We start from the raw sequence: 18,360 nt of genomic DNA on the forward strand, positions 1-18,360 counted from the left end.
CTGCAATATCGCGTGGTTTCCTAGGCCCGAGTTTGTCAGGTGACGAATATGCGCGTCACCGACGTGGCGAAGGCGGCGCTTTTCCCTCCTCCTCCTCTCCGCCGAGGACAGAGAAGTATCCCAGGCGGGATTTTGTCGTTCTGTTTGAACTATCCTTCTTTAAGGAAAAAAAAAAGACCCCGTTCACATCTCCGCAGCTCATATATTTGTAAAGATTGCATAAGTGGCACTAGTGATTCGGTTTAAATCAAAACGAGGGGGCGCTTACCCTCAGACACAGACAGACCATCATGAAGCTAACGGACAATGTGCTGCGGAGCTTCAGGGTTGCTAAAGTGTTTCGCGAAAACACAGACAAAATTAATTGCTTCGACTTCAGCTCGAATGGAGAAACGATTATTTCCAGCAGCGACGATGACTCGCTAGTCTTGTATGACTGCCAGGAGGGAAAGTAAGAGCGAGTTCCTCGTATTTATTAATATTTTTTTACCTTGCTGTTTTTGACGTTAGCTGTTTGCTATGCTAGCTAGCGAGGCCTGTGCTGCACTGCGTTAATGGTCTGCGTAAAATTGTCCGAGTGCAAGCAACATCAAATTAACAATAAATCTGTTAGATTTAATGTCTGCAGTTATGCACTATATTAGCAAATAAATATATAGTCACATTGCTCGAACCAAACCTTTAACGTTGAAAGGACTGTGCTCAGTATGTGTGTGTTGAATAAAATCGTATATTGTGGGATGCTATTTTATTCCCAGAACAGTTGATAATCAGTTCCCAGATAATCTATAAAATATATATATATATATATATATATATATATATATATGTGTGTGTATATATATATATATATATATATGTGTGTGTGTATATATGTATATGTATATGTATATTTGATAATGAATGTGTAAAGAGAGGCTAAACCACAGAGTAAATATTTTTATAATCACTTTATGGCAAGAACACCAGTTTGTTAACTAAATACAGCCTCTCAGATGTAAACATATGCGGCCTTTTATTTTCCCTTTTTCATAAAACTGTATCTGAAAGGAGTTTAGATGGATTAAGAAGCTTGTGTTTGAGTTTTTCCCACATTTTGTATGACTAAAAATGTACAAGTATGCATTTATCTGCTGTTATAATCAACATTTTTATTTGATTGTAACGGCAGGAAAAATTAGTAGTAACTAGTAATAGTAACGCTCTTCACTCACTGAGATGTTTGTTTACGGTCTACTGTTCAGCAGGCTAACAAGCTTTTATCTGACCGCTGAAATGTGGTGGTGCCTGGGTTTGTGTTGATGAACTCTGGTATGATATACAGGGTCCGCTTATATAAGTATAATCACTGGTAAATGTAAAAGCTCATGACTAAATGACAGAGAAATCATTCATTGCTAGGGACTGTGTGCCCTTTTACTGCGTTGTCTTTCTTTTTATTGGTGGTGTTTTTTTGGGAGGGTTTCAATGCAGCAGTTGCTTCATCCCAGATTTTCTCCTACGGGAGACAGTAAAGTTATTTTGTCTTAAATTGATGCAGTATTCAATTCAATTCAATTTTATTTATATAGCGCCAAATCACAACAGAAGTCGCCTCAAGGCGCTTTATATTGTACAGTAGATCGCACAATAATACATACAGAGAAAAACCCAACAATCATATGACCCCCCATGAGCAAGCACTTTGGCGACAGTGGGAAGGAAAAACTCCCTTTTAACAGGAAGAAACCTCCGGCAGAACCAGGCTCAGGGAGGGGCGGGGCCATCTGCTGCGACCGGTTGGAGTGAGAGAAGGAAAACAGGATAAAGACATGCTGTGGAAGAGAGACAGAGATTAATAACAGATATGATTCGATGCAGAGAGGTCTATTAACACATAGTGAGTGAGAAAGGTGACCAGAAAGGAAAAACTCAGTGCATCATGGGAAGCCCCCCAGCAGCCTACATCTATTGCAGCATAACTAAGGGAGGATTCAGGGTCACCTGGTCCAGCCCTAACTATATGCTTTAGCAAAAAGGAAAGTTTTAAGCCTAATCTTGAAAGTAGAGATAGTGTCTGTCTCCCAAATCCAAACTGGAAGCTGGTTCCACAGAAGAGGGGCCTGAAAACTGAAGGCTCTCCCTCCCATTCTACTTTTAAATACTCTAGGGACAGCAAGTAAGCCTGCAGAGCGAGAGCGAAGTGCTCTAATAGGGTGATATGGTACTACAAGGTCATTAAGATAAGATGGGGCCTGATTATTTAAGACCTTGTATGTGAGGAGCAGGATTTTGAATTCAATTCTGGATTTAACAGGAAGCCAATGAAGGGAAGCCAAAACAGGAGAAATATGCTCTCTCTCTTTCTAGTCCCTGTCAGGACTCTTGCAGCAGAATTTTGGATTAGCTGAAGACTTTTCAGCGAGTTTTTAGGACAGTACATAAACACTTCAGATAAATAGCGCAATGCTCAGTTTTAATGAAATGTTTTTGGTGTGTTTCTTCACTGGCAAAGGGGTTATTTTAAAAGTCCATATGGTTGTTTGTTTGTTTGCAGACCCAAGAGGACTCTCTACAGTAAAAAGTATGGCGTGGATCTGATCAGGTACACACATGCTGCAAACACTGTGGTCTACAGTTCCAACAAAATCGATGGTATGTTGATGCACAAACGTGTTTTTGTAGTTTTTGCTTGGTAGTGTAGTAGGATTGAGGTTTTTTTTATGTAATAAGATGTCTCACATGGTCAAAAATAATAACAACAGCAGTGTAGGAGTAAACAAGGAGGGATGTTTGTTTTGCATTTAACATTTAACTTATCACATTTAAGGTAAGATTATATGTTTTTTGATGGTTGGCATGGACAGGGTGCTGCATGCCAGTTGATGACTGCTGGATTGCAGGGGTCAGACTGCTCACTTTGGTCTGAGGTAGTTGTTTGTACAGTTTGAGGGTCTGTGATTCTGCCCAATACAGGAGCTAACTGTACAAGTGACTGCCTTGCCCACGGTTGAGTCTTCTCATCAGATCGACCTGTAATAAACTTCACGCATGGAAGACAACATGTTTTGGTTTTTGCTGTTGCTGTTGCTGTCTTGTTTAATGTATAACTTGGCTGTGGGCTTCTCCTTTTTTGATTATGTCTCTGTTTTTCTCCAAGACACTATTCGGTACTTGTCCCTTCATGACAACAAATACATCCGCTACTTTCCGGGGCATAACAAAAGGTGAGAACTGGATTTTATTTTGGTTTGAATTGCAGTGTTACATTCAAGGTTACCCTGTTGTAATTTTTTTTTTCTTTCTTGTTTGTTTTGTGACCAGAGTGACATCTCTCTCCATGTCTCCTGTGGATGACACATTTATTTCTGGCTCATTAGATAAAACAATCAGACTGTGGGATCTGCGATCACCCAACTGTCAGGTGAGTATATTTGGTTTTAGTTAGGTGACCTCCAAATGTTGTTGTACCTCTATGCAACCTATTGTTTTATATTGGAGAAGAGCTGTGTAACTGACACTGGCTTTATCTTGTCACCTTGAAATTTCAGGGTCTGATGCACCTGCAGGGGAAGCCAGTTTGCTCATTTGACCCAGAGGGTCTGATTTTTGCTGCTGGAATAAATTCAGAAATGGTTAAACTTTATGATTTGCGGTCGTTTGATAAGGTAAGAGGCGTTAATTCATTAGAGACTTTTTTTGTTTTGTTTTTTATTGGGGAAAAAGTACTGAGTAGTCACCTATCGTCCACAGGGTCCATTTGCAACCTTTAAGCTTCAGTATGATCGAACATGTGAGTGGACAGGACTGAAGTTTAGCAATGATGGAAAGCTCATTCTTCTCTCTACTAATGGTGGAGCTCTGCGCATCTTAGATGCTTTTAAGGGTGCTGTGCTTCACTCCTTTGGGGTAAGAGACAAGTTATTACAACACAGAAATGTACTGGATAAAATCAAACTCAAGTGTTTAAATATGAAAAATAAAAACCAATCCAGTAAAATGGATTGGACATGTATAACTGAATATACTGTTCATGTACACTCAGGGTTACAACAACAGTAAAGGTGTAACACTGGAGGCTTCATTCACTCCTGATTCTCAGTTTGTTATGATAGGTAAGTTAAGATGACCGCTTCTATCTTGCTGTTACCTTAGTGTTTAGAATAAAATCTTTTAATGGATTTATTTGTTAGTTAGTTTGATTTATTTGTAAGTAGCATGTAAATAAGCAAATTAACAGATGTACAGAAACATATCCCTGAATTCTGTTAACGATACATGGCACACATTCTACATTTTGAAGGCCAGATTTACTAGCAGGTTGTACCAGTGCAAACTTGATTTTTTTTTTTTTTTCTTCTCTTATTGTAAGTACTTTTAGTGTTAACAGTTTTGTTTTTAACCTTATTGCATATGTATTTGTATGAGTGGCCTTCTCAAAGTGCAAAATGCATGCAATAGAATACTGAATTGCGCAAACTGATTGAATAACCTTTACGACATGCAGTTTACCACTCATTTCCTTGAATACTTAACACCATAATAAAAAGCTAGTTTGGTTTTTTTTGTTCTTTTTTGTTTTTGTTTTTTTGCAGCTGGAATTATTATTACAAATAGATGGGGCGACTTATTTTTAATAGAGAGACACCTGTGTACAAAAAACACATATAACATGGTTTATTTAATAGTGCCTTTATTACTGTGGCAATCCACTCTTTTATAACTGGAAAAAAATCCTTGATGTCATAATCACACTATCGCAATATCACGCACACACCCAAAGCTAACGCTGCATTCTATTTACCTCGAAAGTCATATGTCATAACTGGGAGTGACTTCACTCTCGAGGTTCTAGGAAAAGTGAGGAAAAGCAGGTTTTGTGCCCAGGCAAGGTAGAGCCATTCATGCATGACAAGCAATACTGCACAGTGGGTGGTGTATTTGCACTTAAAATACCACCGCAGCACTTTCATGGATGGTGTCTAGTCAGTGTTCTGCATATAGCTTATTTAGCGAGTCACAAATACACAACAGTGACTGTTCAGATCACAAGTTTTACATTTTTACTTCTTTTTGCATTCACTGTTGCTGAGTCAGGTTGGTGATTGATCTGCTTGCTCTGACATTATTGAGTTTAATCATAAAAAAAATTGAAAAGTCATTACTGTCAGCTTTAGAGGACACAGGTATCGTGGGGATCACAGGGAAAACAAGACTTTGTTTCAAACAGGACCTTAGACTTTTTCTTATATGAAGAAATAAGATTAGGAAAATATTCCAGCCAAAGTTTTCTTAGGTGGAGCCTGTGAACCTCGAGTTTAGTGGATTTCCACAGGTGTTCTACCTTACAACAGTTTCTTTTGGATGTTTGAATTGATTCATTTATCCATGAGGAAAGTTTTGTAAGTGGTATGAAGGCAGATTTCATTGGTGCTACTACGTTAAGAATAAATGAGCACTGTTTATTAAAACATGTAGCAACATCAACATCAGGGCAATCCCTCAGCAAAGATGGATTAAACTAATCACAGAACTTCTGAGAAACATCCTGAGTAATAACTGGCTTTACGATTCTACATTGAACTGGTGATGGGTCCAAAGGAAAACTAAGGTTGAAAAATGCACGGCAATGAACACTCAAATGAATATCAGTAAGACATAAATTACTGATATTAAGGTTAGGAGAGAAAACAACATCCAAGGTGTGGCCTTTGGTGTGTGGGGAGCCAGAGACATGTTGAATGAAATTAAGCATTAGTTAAGTATATATAGAGTTAGAAGCTGTGTTACAGTTAGTCATCCTGTGACACAGCTCAGGACCTCAAGTTTCTCTCTCTCTAAATCTTTAATAATTAAAGATAAAAAGTATGAAACTAGAGAGAAACGCACCAGCAGGACGAGTAGGGCGATAAATTAAAACAGTAAAATATGTTTGATGAACCGACCTTGACTGTTAAACTTTTACCTACTCACTCTTGGACTTAAAACATTAATATATAATATACACCACCATGAGTTTGTGTATGTCTGATATCAGTCTCATTGATGCATCTGGTGTCTTTATTTTATTTAGTTTGGAAATAAACAAATTGTCTGTCTACTGGGATAACTCCGATCAGGAAGTGGTCAGTCTGTCAGCCCTTGTCATTACAATAAGTTTGTTATCTATTAAGTCGCCATTTGCATAGCGAGATCATCACTCTCTATGCCAAGCCTGGAAACCCACCGATCAGCCACCCAGCTGTTCAGCCAGGACCAGGAGTTAATGCTGGAGTTCATAGATCCTCTCTCAGCAAGAGTGAGCACTACAGAGTGAATTCAAGGGGCCCAAAGTGGTAGAATTGAGCTTGCTTTAGCCTTTTTCCATTAGTACCTACTCGGGTCAGCTTGGCGAGGTTTTTAGGGTTTCCAATTAGGTCATAGTACCTGGTTCCAGCTACTTTTTTAGTACTTACTCGATTGGGGTTCCAGGCGATCCGAAAATGAAATCAACAGACTTCATGTCACCGATTGGCTAGTCAGTGGCGTCACACTGTTTGCACTCTGACAAGCACTGGTTCGGACAGTTCCTGATTCAGAGTAGTGTGCAAATTGTTTTTTTTGTTTGTTTGTTAGTTTTTTAAAAATATGTTTGTGAATAGGTGATTGGGGGTGTTCGTGACACCAAACAGATATGTGTTTGTGTGTGCGTGCATGCAATAAGGATCCTCCCCCTTTAAAGAAAAAAAGGGGGGAAAAGGCAGAGTTAAGTTCACAGTACGTCAGTCAATAATAAAATAATCAAATACACCTTTTAAACTATTACAGTACAGTATTTAATAATGTTTTGAGAGCAGACATTGTAGGTAAATGTAAAAATGGTGTATCAGTAATTGGTCAGATTGTCAATTACAGGCTTGTCATTGCTAAGGAGGATCATCATGAAAGATTAATTGATGAGGAAGGAAATAATCACCTGTGAACTCACAATCAACAGACTTCAAGGTGGTGGTGGTGGTGGGGCACACATATAAACACTAACACCATAACCAAAAGTGTAGGTTCTACACTGATCTCAGGACTAGCAGAACAGAAATGAGATTTGATTTTGCACTAAAATCCACCTTAAATGAAATTAAGACAGTTGTTAAAACAGTGTCAGATCAAAGGAGACAGGCTGAACGTTTGTCACATTTCTGCACACCTGTTTCAGGCTCCGAGGACGGAAAGATCCACGTGTGGAACGCCGAGAGTGGAATGAAGGTGGCTTTGTTAGATGGGAAGCACACGGGCCCGATTACCTGCCTGCAGTTCAATCCGAAGTTCATGACGTTTGCAAGCGCATGCTCTAACATGGTCAGTGGAAGCAGCAATGTGGGCTTAGTTGAAAAGACAACAGCCCAGAGAATGTAGCTCTGCTTGGTCTTAATTTTTATACTGGGGTTGTAAAACAGGCCTGACGCCCTTCTGCTGAGTCTGTACATCCGTGTCCCTCCAAATATTCAACGTGATAGTCCCAGAATGCATTCACCTTGAATCAAATTACAGCGTGCCATTGATCAGATACCAAAAACAAGGCGTAAACACATCATGAACATTTCTGTCTGCCTCCATAATTAGCCACCCGGACACCTATTGCCATTTATTTAAAAGAAAAAGCCTGTTTATTCTTTTGTACTGCTGGCACACAAACGGCTTCATATTGATGAAATTTAACCAGAATTGTTTATATTTAATCTTTCAGGCATTCTGGCTTCCCACCATTGATGAATGATGATGGGAAGCAGAGTAACCAGCAGGGGTCATCGCAGTCAGCTCTGTATGGACCTCAGAGGAAGTGTGAAAAATCAGATGAAATTTGTAAATAATGACTTTACACAAATGATCAGTTGTGCATTCTTTTTTTATAAATGTTTTTCTATTTAACATTAAAGAGTTTCTAAGAAGTTGGTTTTTGGTTTTTGTGTCTGTGATTTTTAAATGAGTTGGATTTTTAGAATGGGAGGGTTCCACAGTCACTGCCTACTTTATAAGGTAGTACCGGGTTGGAGCCCTTCTTTGCCTTCAGAGCTATCTTAATTCTTTATTGCATCAATTCAACAAGGTGCTGAAAACAGTATCACCAGAGGTTTGGGTTCATATTAAAAAGACGACGTCACACAGTTGGAGCACATTTGTCTGCACCACATCCTAAAGGTGTGGAGGCCAGTTTAAACCAGTTTGAGACGATCTGAGCTTTGTGACATGGTGTGTTATAATCCTGGAGGCAGCTATCGGAAGATATGGTTACAAAGGGGTGGACATTGTGTAGCAGCAATACTTAGGTGGGCTGTGGTGGAGGGGCACCACCAGGAAATATTTTGCAGTCTGCTGGTGTAGTCTTCTGCTGCCATCTGCTTCAAGGTTTGAAGGTGATGTGTGTTCAGACATGCTCTTCTGCATACCTTGGTTGTAATGAGTGATTATTTGAGTTGCTGTTGGCCTTCCTGTCAGCTCAAATCATTCTGGTCCTTCACCTCAAGTATTTAAGAGGTGTATTGTCATTTTGTTTGCTTTGTACTAGTGATAGCTGTGTGGGAAAACCAGCCTGTCTGTCAACAACAACAGAACCACACTCAGTCTCTTAAAATTACCTTTCTTATCCATTCTGATGCTCACTGTAATCTGCACCTGGTCGTCCTAACCATGTCTGTGTGCCTAAATGCATTGACTGGCTCATTAGATATTTTTGTAAATGATCATTTGAGCAGGTGTACCAGTCATGGCTGGATGAGTGTATTAAGATATATATTTACAAAAGTATGACTTTAAACTCACTTAACAAGGGTTTTCTTTGGCGTGTTTGTCGAGAAGGACAGTTCAAATAGACACAAGGAAAATTTGTTGAATTTGATCGTTTTTCTTTTACACAACATATTTTATGAGGTATTTTATGATGTTTGCACACCGTACTGGCAGAATTTGAGCTAGTGCGGGGCTGGGTTTTTATTTTTTCTGTCTCGACTTTGATTTAGTGAGATTGACTTTCAGGTGTAACGTGATGTAGCACAAACAGCTGGAGATATTTTTAGCCTCAACTTGTCAGATTTAAAATATGTTTCTCAGACTAGGAGTGTGCTGTTGGCGTGACCAGGTATTTTAGAGCTACAAAAACATCTTTCACAATCTGTGCCAACAGTCAAGGTTGATAACAAGAAGCTGAACTGTTGTGTATACTTTCTGAGACATTAATGGCCAGTTTTTCACGCTGTAACTCAAATTGTTTATAATATTTTGTTGTTTTTGTGTTAAATTCTAGTAATAGGCATAGCATTGGTGTGGTTCACTCCCACATGTGTTAATGGTAAAACAACAGCATCCTACACAGTCCTGCATTGTGACCAATAATTTGCCCGCAGCAGTAAATATTTAAGTTTTTCTTTGTAAAAATAACTTCTTCAGTCATTCAGAAGTTGGTAATCAGGTCTCCAGGTCATGCTCTCGTGCTCCACTGCTTGGTCTTGGTGTGCGGTGGGCTGTTCACAGGCCGGTAGCTACTCAGTGGGAGCTAAATTTAGGAGAGGTGATCAGGTTCTCTCTCTCTGTGTGCACATGATACTGTCCTGGTTACTTGAGCAATGTCCCGTCTCATACTGTCGCACACTCTCAACAAACCCAGACGCACACTGATCCTCTTCTTCAGGAGCTCTGTCCTCGTACTCATCGATTGAAGCGAAGGACGTGTACACGCCGGACTTTGGTTGGACTTAAATAATTTTGGCCTGGTCCTGTGGAGCTTCCACTTCTGTCTCCTGCTTCTGTTTCTTCATCCTGTTACAGCCAGCCCCTGGCGGGAGAGAAACACCGCTGACCCGCCATGTTTCTTGCACTTGTGGTGACACCAGAGTTGAGGCAGTTCTTGGCCAGGGCAAGAGGTGGAACAGTGCGCCTCATCAAGGTGCGCATCCAAGACGGTGAGTGACCAAAGATAGTGTAGAATGGAGATGCCGGGAAAAAAAAAAAAACCTCAAGAGGACCGACATTTTATCATTTTAAATCAAAACATTTTAAACCAAGTGTTAGTTTTTGTGTGTCTCTTTGAACACACCAAAAATCTTCTGTTAAAGCGTTTGTCTCCTTTGAAACTGAGCTACAGACGCAACTAAGATTTCTTCTTCCTTCATAAACAAATTGTTAGTTCTATTTAATGTTTAAAAATGTAAATCGTAGTATTCTGAAGCCTGAGGTGATGCCTTTAACTGGTTTGTCTGACCACCAGCTAAACTGAGATGAAGCACAGGATGATTTTAGTTGGCGAAAGTGATGAAAAGAAAAATGTAAGCAGTTGATCATTTGTCTTATTGCTAGAGGGCTAGATCAATGACGTCCCTTTGTGACCACTAATCATAGGTTATCTCCCTGATCATCTATGAGCAGCTACACTTTGTTTCCTGTAAAGGACTCCTTTTTTTTTCTTAGAGGCCAGGAGGGTCGACAGGCCTCAAAACATTTCAGCAGGACTTTTAGAATTACCCTGAAATCAGCAGTAAATGTGTTCCTAACGACCTTCTGGGTTTTTCATAGCTCATGATGGTTTCTCAGATCTTCAAGTCATCTGTGGATGAAAGCAAAAAACAAACTTGGGAATTGCAACACACCGTGTCTGACGTCTAGGAAAACCAGACTGTTGGCAGCTGTTGTGTGACAGCAGTCACTCAGCGTGTCAGCTGAGCAGCTTGTGGAAACAGTCAGTTAGGCAATAGGTGTCCGGGTGGCTGATTATGAAGGCAGACAGAAATGTTCATGATGTGTTTACGCCTTGTTTTTGGTATCTGATCAATGGCACGCTGTAATTTGATTCAAGGTGAATGCATTCTGGGACTATCACGTTGAATATTTGGAGGGACACGGATGTACAGACTCAGCAGAAGGGCGTCAGGCCTGTTTTACTTCCCGACTAAAGCGTTTGGATGACTCCGTGTGCTATTTTGGAGTGACGTGACACGGTTGCACACTGCTGCAGTAACCATGTCACCGGTCTCCTCTCATGTTTGTTCCAATGTCAAAAAGAGAAACACGATCATTCAAGCGGATTTCATCACTGCTGCCTCAGGAGGGCACACAGTTGTGTCCTCTGTAGTGGTGGTGGAGTCTAACCAGTGAGTAGAAAAGACGAGGCCCTCCACCTACGAGTGGATAGTTTAAATGCAGTTTTATACTAATATGGATCTGTGGAGATGGGAGAGACTGGCTGATGGAAAATATGTGCGTGCAGAGCTGGAATGCTTTGCAGCTCAGAATAGCAACATGCCCCCAGAGACGGTCAGGAAATCCCCCTGCACCCTTGAGCGACATCAGACTTTGGGTTAATGTGTGCATTTCAGAGTGTCTGTCGCTGCCATGAACAGATTTAACCCCCTATCGTTGTGTCAGTCAGAAACGAAGCCAGAGATATTTTTAGCTCACCGTTGCTCTTCTCGTTCTTTCTCCACAGCAGTTGGGGCTCTCAGAATCACAATAGTCACGTGGCTTTATATAGGATGAAGTTATTTAGTCAGCATGATTCCCACATCCAAGTTTTGTATCAGGAATTGCTGCTTTTCTGTAATATGACCTTTCTAACCATCTTAGGAAGGAAATAATGAGCGTGCTTTTCACGGTTTTCTCTTTCTGATGACAGTGGATGGCTTCAGACAGCACATTTCTGAAATTTTACAGACCAAACCATTAATCTTTTCAGTTTAAGTTCTAACTGACTTTTCTTCACATGCTTTAGTTGTTTATAAAAAAAGCTCTCTAGCTCTTTAAAAATGAGAGAGACGTGATTAGAAATGTAAGAAGCAATTCATCTCTAAGAAATTATAAAGCAACTGTTACACCGACCTGAAAATGAGTTGTGTTTCAGAAATGTTGGAAAGTAGCGAAAGAGTAAATATTTGGTCTGATGTAACGTTTCTCATGTACCATAAATAGAGAGGCACCTTCTGCTGTAGCATGCTGCTGAATAATTAGCCAGCAACAAGTGAGGTCAACTTCACCCTCATGCTTTATAATCACAAACAAGAATCCTTTGTGTAAATTTACTGTGAGTGTGGGCTACAGCGTCTGAATGTGCTGTGTGAAGGCCGTGCTGAGGTATGTGATGAGTAGTGGTTGGATTTTCAGAGCAGCTGGTGCTGGGGGCCTACAGAGAGCCAGAGAAGAGCTGGGACCAGGATTATGATCGCTTTCTGCTTCCTCTCCTCGATGACCAGGAGCCCTGCTACATCCTGTACCGCCTAGACTCCCAGAATGCACTGGGCTACGAGTGGGTCTTTATTTCGTGGTCTCCAGACCAGTCTCCAGTAAGAAATACCAGTTTTCTTTATTCTGTGCCCAAAAAAATAAGTCACGTGAACACAGAGTTGCTGAGCATTTATGAGAGGACGTATTGCTCCCGGTAGAGGGTAGTGACAGACTGAAGCAGAGGTCACAACATCCTTTTAACTTAAATTTTGATATTGATCCGATACCATGCATCAATTCTGTCATGCTAGTATCAATACCAGCACTGGTATCAATACTATTGATATTTGGATCAATTCCGCCACCTCTAAAAATTAACCCCAATGACCTGAATAATTCTATATAGACATTTGAAGCATAGTATTAGGCCTTTAGTGAACATGAAACACAGCTAAGTTTAATAACATGAAATGCAATTTTAAAAAGCTTTATTTACAAAAAAGAGGCCTAATTTGTGAAAGGCTATCTCAGTGCTAGGAGATCCTAGCAATAAATGAATAGATCCTCATCTCCATTAAACTAACTCTGCACTGTCTGTGATCATTCTTGCTTCTTTATGTGGGCCCACCTCTTTAACATAGACTCCACACTTTCAGATTTTAAAACTGGCACATTCATTTCCCTCTCTGACGGCTGCAGGTGAAACAAAAGATGTTATATGCTGCCACGCGAGCCACAGTGAAGAAGGAGTTTGGCGGTGGCCACATCAAATACGAGCTATTTGGCACAACCGAAGTGAGGACCAGCTAAATTTATACCTCTCCCATGACATGTTTTAGCGGCGTTTGTCTCGAGCTTCCTGTAAAGGACTTGCTTGTTGTGCTTTCAACACTAGGAGGACATCTGCTTGCTGGGCTACCAGCACCATGTGTCATCCTGCTCAGGTCCTGCCCCGCTCACATTAGCTGAGCAGGAGCTCCAGAGGATCAAAATTACAGAGGTAAAAGGTCAACATGCTTTCAGGCGTACTGTCGTCATTGCAACGCAGCTTTGCATGTGAGCTGCTTCTTCTGAAACACGAGTTACAGACTGCTTGTTTCATACATTGAACTTATAACTGTTGTGGTTGTCTTTTCAGGGCCGGGTTAAACAGGTATGTGGATGAACTCTGCTGTAATACTGAATGAATGTGATTTAGTGGTCATACCAACTTATCACTTCTGCAAAAGTCCTGCAGCCACAGAAAGTGTTGCTATTGAACATATTGAACACTTCTGAGAATTTTTTTTTTTCCAGAATCTTGAAAACACAGATGCCCCTCTGCTTGCTGCCCTCTGCAGGTGACGACAGAGATCAGTGTTGAGAGTAAGCACCAGACTCTTCAGGGCCTCGCGTTTCCCTTACAGGATGCAGCCAAAAGAGCCCTACAGCAGCTCGCCCAAAAACGCATCAACTACGTGCAGCTGGTGAGCCAACTTTAGCTCATATTTCAGAGTTACTTAAAAACTAATATGAGGAGTGGTCTTTTAGCGTGCATTTGTTCGCTATGTTTCAGAGGCTGGATGTAGAGAAGGAGACAATTGAGCTGGTCCACTCTAACCCGACAGAAACTCGAGATTTGCCCTGCAGAGTTCCCAGAGACACTCCCAGATACCACTTCTTCCTTTACAAACACTCCCACGAAGGGGACTACCTGGAATCTGTCGGTATGATACTGATCCTTGTACTCTGATAATCCTCCTGCATTTTGTTTCTGTGGAAAGAGAGCTGTACACTCACTGGCACTGACACCACATTTATCATGGATATTTATTGAAAGCTTTTAGTATTAAGATTTAAAACAAAGCTACACTATGTACAAAGACTGTGAGCAGTGCAACCAAATACTGATTCTATTTGTGGAGGCTAAAGTATACAGTTTAATGAATCTTAAATATGTATTTATTAACTCTCATAACATTTCCCTGTCTCCAGTGTTCATATACTCCATGCCAGGCTACAGCTGCAGCATTAAGGAGCGGATGCTGTACTCCAGCTGCAAGAGCAGACTATTAGAGGAAGTGGAGAAAGATTACCATTTGGAAATCGCTAAAAAGGTATAACAGATGGAAAGATAGGGGGATGGTGGGTTGGCATATTAGATAACATTGTTTCATAATGGGTTGAAGCTACTGCTGAGATCATATCATCGTGATCATTGTTTTTGAGTCTGGTGGTTTTAGATTCAGCATGTTTACTTCATTTTAAATCCTACTGGTATACATACATGCAGGATTTAGGATTTATTCAGCTGAATTATCTCATAACTGTTAAAAAATAAAGTATACTGAAGCAGTAATTTTCTTTAAGATGATAAGACTTTACCACCTCTGGGGCCTCTGAAGTCTTGACTACAGTCTTGATGGAATTTCTAAGACTTCAAGCCGAAATGTCTTTAATGAACTTCTGAATACAGCCCGTTTTTTTGGGGGGTGGGGGCTATTTTTTGCAGTTGGAGATCGACGACGGAGATGAACTGACGGCAGACTTTCTGTACGATGAGGTCCATCCTAAGCAGCACACCCACAAACAGGCTTTTGCTAAGCCCCGAGGCCCTGCAGGAAAAAGGGGACACAAGCGGCTTATTAAGGGGACAGAAGAGGCCGTGCAGGACAGCTAGTTCTGTCTGCAGATCCTGGACTTCCCCTCTCTTCCTCCAGACCCATTAACACCTCATTAGGACAAGGGGAACATGCACAGTGATGCCTTTCCTCTACCGTTTGTGTGCTGAAACAATTGTGATACATAGAAAATGTGTTTTTAGTGGAAATGTTCTGATGAATTATCTTGAATGTGCCTCTCTGGATCAGTTTACTACAGACAAAGAGCATTCAGAAAGATAGATAGTGATTTTATTTTTATTTTTAAAGCAAATCTGTTCTTGAATTATATGAAATAACTCTGCAGTTTACATTATAATACAAAAGGACTGAATTAGAAATGCATGGGGAAATGTTTCAGACATCATCTTGCCTCCAGTACAAGTTTTGTATCAACCGTGTTTGTAAGAACAGTCATAATTAAAAAGAGGGAAAAAAAAGTGACATGAAAAGAAATTCAAAATAAAATTTTGTTTATACTGTGGTATTGTTTACACTTCAGGGTATTTCCACTCAGCACTTTTCATTGAAGAGAAGTCAAGCTCCGGCTTTTGAAAGACCTCACTGTGTCACGTTAACTAGATAAAAATCAGTTCAGCTTGAGCTCTGGCCTGTGTATTCATACCATGCAAATCTGCATCCAAGGCCTGCCGTGAAGACTTGATCAAAAGATTCATTTTCATGGCTGCAGTCGCCTCGCCTGAAGAATCAGCCTGAGGATTATGAAGAAACCGTAAGCTTTCTTCATAATCCTCCTCCACTGTGTCTTCCGCACGCCTCCACAAAACACAGGGCCACTTTATCCCATCTATTACATTGTTTATATTGTTACATTGTTACTCCTGAGTGGAATGGCTATTCTAATATAGGTCAAGTTTTCTAGTAACAGAATTTACCCTAATTAGTAGATGTAGTGCCTTTGATCATACTTTCACTACCATGAGCATCAGCATGACTTACAAGGAAAGGGTGCTGCTGTTTAACAGGTGTGTGTGTGTAATGCTTATTTAGGGCAATCTTGCAAATAATTAACCACAGCTGAGGAAAATGTCATTAGTTTTTGTAGCAATAAAAAAACTTTGACACTAAAGATACTTAAAGGAACGCTGACCCGCCACACTCCAAACTGTTCACGCATTTTAGACAAATTCCCAAAAGCCAGCGTCGTGGTGTCGCAGGAGGAAAAAGTCCAGCAGACGTTAAGGTTCTTCAGCTTGGATTGAAGCGGTGGGCAGACTGACCGACCAACCTCTCATTGCCGTCCAACTTACCTACACCAAAGCACTGCTAATGTCTTTTAAACATTGCATCAGCATATTCAGGGACATGATTTAGTTTTAATGAAGCCAACCTTGTGTTTTCTCCAATGTAACACATTATCACATTTATTTGGAGAAAGAAAGAAAAATCCACAAAAATAATGCCAGAGGAACAATTTCACAGCTTTGGTCGGTTAAATCTACTAAATCAAACAGTTAAAAAAAAAAGAAAAAAGCAAACAATTTCTCTAGTCAGCGCCTGCCAGCAGTTCTTTTCAGGACTGTTTCTCTGAACAAATGTGGATGCTCAAGGTTTTTTTTTCTCCCAACGCAGCACGGATGAATTTATGTTGCTGATTCCAGGCAAAGCTTTTCTCAGAATCCTTTTGAGTCTTCTTTTCTTCAGCAGAGTGCAGGACAACAGTTATTCATTGTTTCCGAGACATCACTCACCTACTAAATCATTGCAAGTTCTGGGTATGTGCCGCGTTTTCTAGTGGTGGAAGTATAACCAAGTACATTTACTCAAACAATGGACTGCAGTACAAAGTTTAGGTACTTTCAACTTTTAGCCCACCACATCCCAGAGGGGGAATACAGTGCTTTTTATTTGATTGCACTTACGTGGCAGTCGTAGTTCTTTTAAAAATAAAGATTTTCACCAAAAAAAACATGTAAGGAACTTGTGAAATTTTATGTTTTTTGTGAAAAGATGTTTTACAATTAGAGCTGACAGGATTAAATGTAAGCAAGAAATGTAAATTAAATGTAAGAAATGAGGGAAGTTATCAGATTTCCTTTAAGAATGCAAGGCTAAACAATCACTTTTAATGGAACTGAATCAGGAAGAAAAAGGAGCTCAACTTTAGCAAACTACAACTGAAAAATCTTGCTTTTGCACACCTGCATGAGTCATGTATGCTCTTGAGATCCTTCATCGTCATATGAAGGCATTAAATGCAGGCTTTTTGCACCTAATACTTCATTCTGCTCAATAAAGTCTTTTAAACTTTGTTAAACTTAATTATGAGGACATACTTTCAAAAGTAATGATGCTTAGGATTTTTCTTTTTTTATATCCCAAATAGCTGGGATATATTGACAATGCACACCAAACCAGAGCTGGGGTCTCATGAGGATAGGATACTATAAAGATATTTTCCACATCAAGGACATTTCAGTGCTTGTGCATTGTGACAATGTGTGTAGTCAGATAGCATTTTTATGGCCTGATACTACTTCATATTAAGGATCTGAGCTTTGCTCAAACAGGAAAATTATATTTCGTACACACATATGCGATTGGCGTAGGGCGTTGGTTTGAGGAGCTATTGCTGATAAGCATGTTTGTCCTGGAATGTGAAAATTAAGAGGTCATTTACAGCTGGAAATTATTAAAATGAATACATTTGTGAACAGGTGGCAATGCAAATTTATGACAATACTGCACATCACGGAAAACGAGTACACAGAGCTAATTTGTTAAGCAGTGTAGCCCCAGACTATCAGATTTATTGATGCTTACTGGCAGACTATTAATTTTATTGCAGTATAAAAGGGGCAATATATGTCAGTGTGGACCTGAAACATGACAAACGTGCCAAACAAAGGCTGGGGCATTTAAGAAACACATGTATGTGTTTTGTCTTTATTTTTTTTTTTAAAAACATTGGAAAGAAAATTACTAATTTCTGTTTAAAATAAATAAATAAAGAGATTTTTAGTAGGTGTAGGTGCGGTGTTACAGAAGATGTGCAATAATATTCTCTGCGGGCCGAAGATGGATAGGCCGAAACAACACGTGAACCCATCTGGCCTCGAGTAGTTCGAAGATAAAGAGGACTGTAACTTTGTAATATTTTACTATCAGACTTGGAAAAAATACAACCACCACAATGTAGTATAGTGTGACTGAAGAGAAGCATCAAAAGAGGTATGAATCCCTTCTGCTTTTTCTTTTAGGACTTCCAACCAAAAACAGGCAAACACATAAACTATGCGCAATAGTGTCTCAGCATTAATGAGCGCAAAAGTGCAAGTAAATAGGGAAGTGCAATCCACAAATGCTGCCCTCAAGTCTACACTAAAGCGGATGTTGATGGTTAGAAATGATTTAGCAAGTATTTTGACAGCTGAAGTGTAATTTCAAGCTCTTTAAAGCTGAAACCACATTTTCTGTTTTTAGACTTTCAGATGTTTCTTTACTTGAGATTTCTTTTGTCTTCCATGGTGGTAACAGGAATTTTTTTTTTTTCAGTGGAAACACTGAAAAAACAATTAGTCCACGGATCAAGAAAATA

At 40.0% G+C, this 18,360-nt stretch overlaps 2 protein-coding genes across 3 annotated transcripts; both read left to right on the top strand.

Annotated features, from left to right (window-relative positions):
* The first annotated feature begins 56 nt into the window (after positions 1-56).
* wdr82 (WD repeat domain 82) lies at positions 57-7,908 on the top strand. The gene is made up of 9 exons (XM_031757525.2): positions 57-451; positions 2,537-2,634; positions 3,140-3,206; positions 3,304-3,403; positions 3,531-3,647; positions 3,733-3,888; positions 4,025-4,094; positions 7,172-7,314; positions 7,703-7,908. Exons 1-9 carry the CDS (start codon positions 291-293, stop codon positions 7,730-7,732), a joined length of 942 nt encoding a protein of 313 aa, XP_031613385.1. The 5' UTR covers positions 57-290; the 3' UTR covers positions 7,733-7,908.
* Positions 7,909-9,417: 1,509 nt separating this feature from the next.
* LOC116334180 (twinfilin-2) lies at positions 9,418-15,404 on the top strand. Of its 2 annotated transcripts, XM_031757523.2 has the most exons (9): positions 9,419-9,911; positions 12,103-12,281; positions 12,862-12,957; positions 13,058-13,162; positions 13,301-13,315; positions 13,503-13,628; positions 13,718-13,868; positions 14,137-14,258; positions 14,654-15,404. In XM_031757523.2, exons 1-9 carry the CDS (start codon positions 9,815-9,817, stop codon positions 14,819-14,821), a joined length of 1,059 nt encoding a protein of 352 aa, XP_031613383.1. In that variant the 5' UTR covers positions 9,419-9,814; the 3' UTR covers positions 14,822-15,404. The 2 variants fall into 2 exon arrangements, with proteins under 2 accessions (XP_039468290.1, XP_031613383.1); XM_039612356.1 differs by lacking the exon at positions 13,301-13,315 and having other exon boundaries at positions 9,418-9,911.
* Positions 15,405-18,360: the final 2,956 nt, after the last annotated feature.

Source organism: Oreochromis aureus, linkage group 5 (genome assembly GCF_013358895.1).
Source record: "Oreochromis aureus strain Israel breed Guangdong linkage group 5, ZZ_aureus, whole genome shotgun sequence".
In the NCBI taxonomy this organism is placed as follows: Eukaryota; Metazoa; Chordata; class Actinopteri; order Cichliformes; family Cichlidae; genus Oreochromis; species Oreochromis aureus.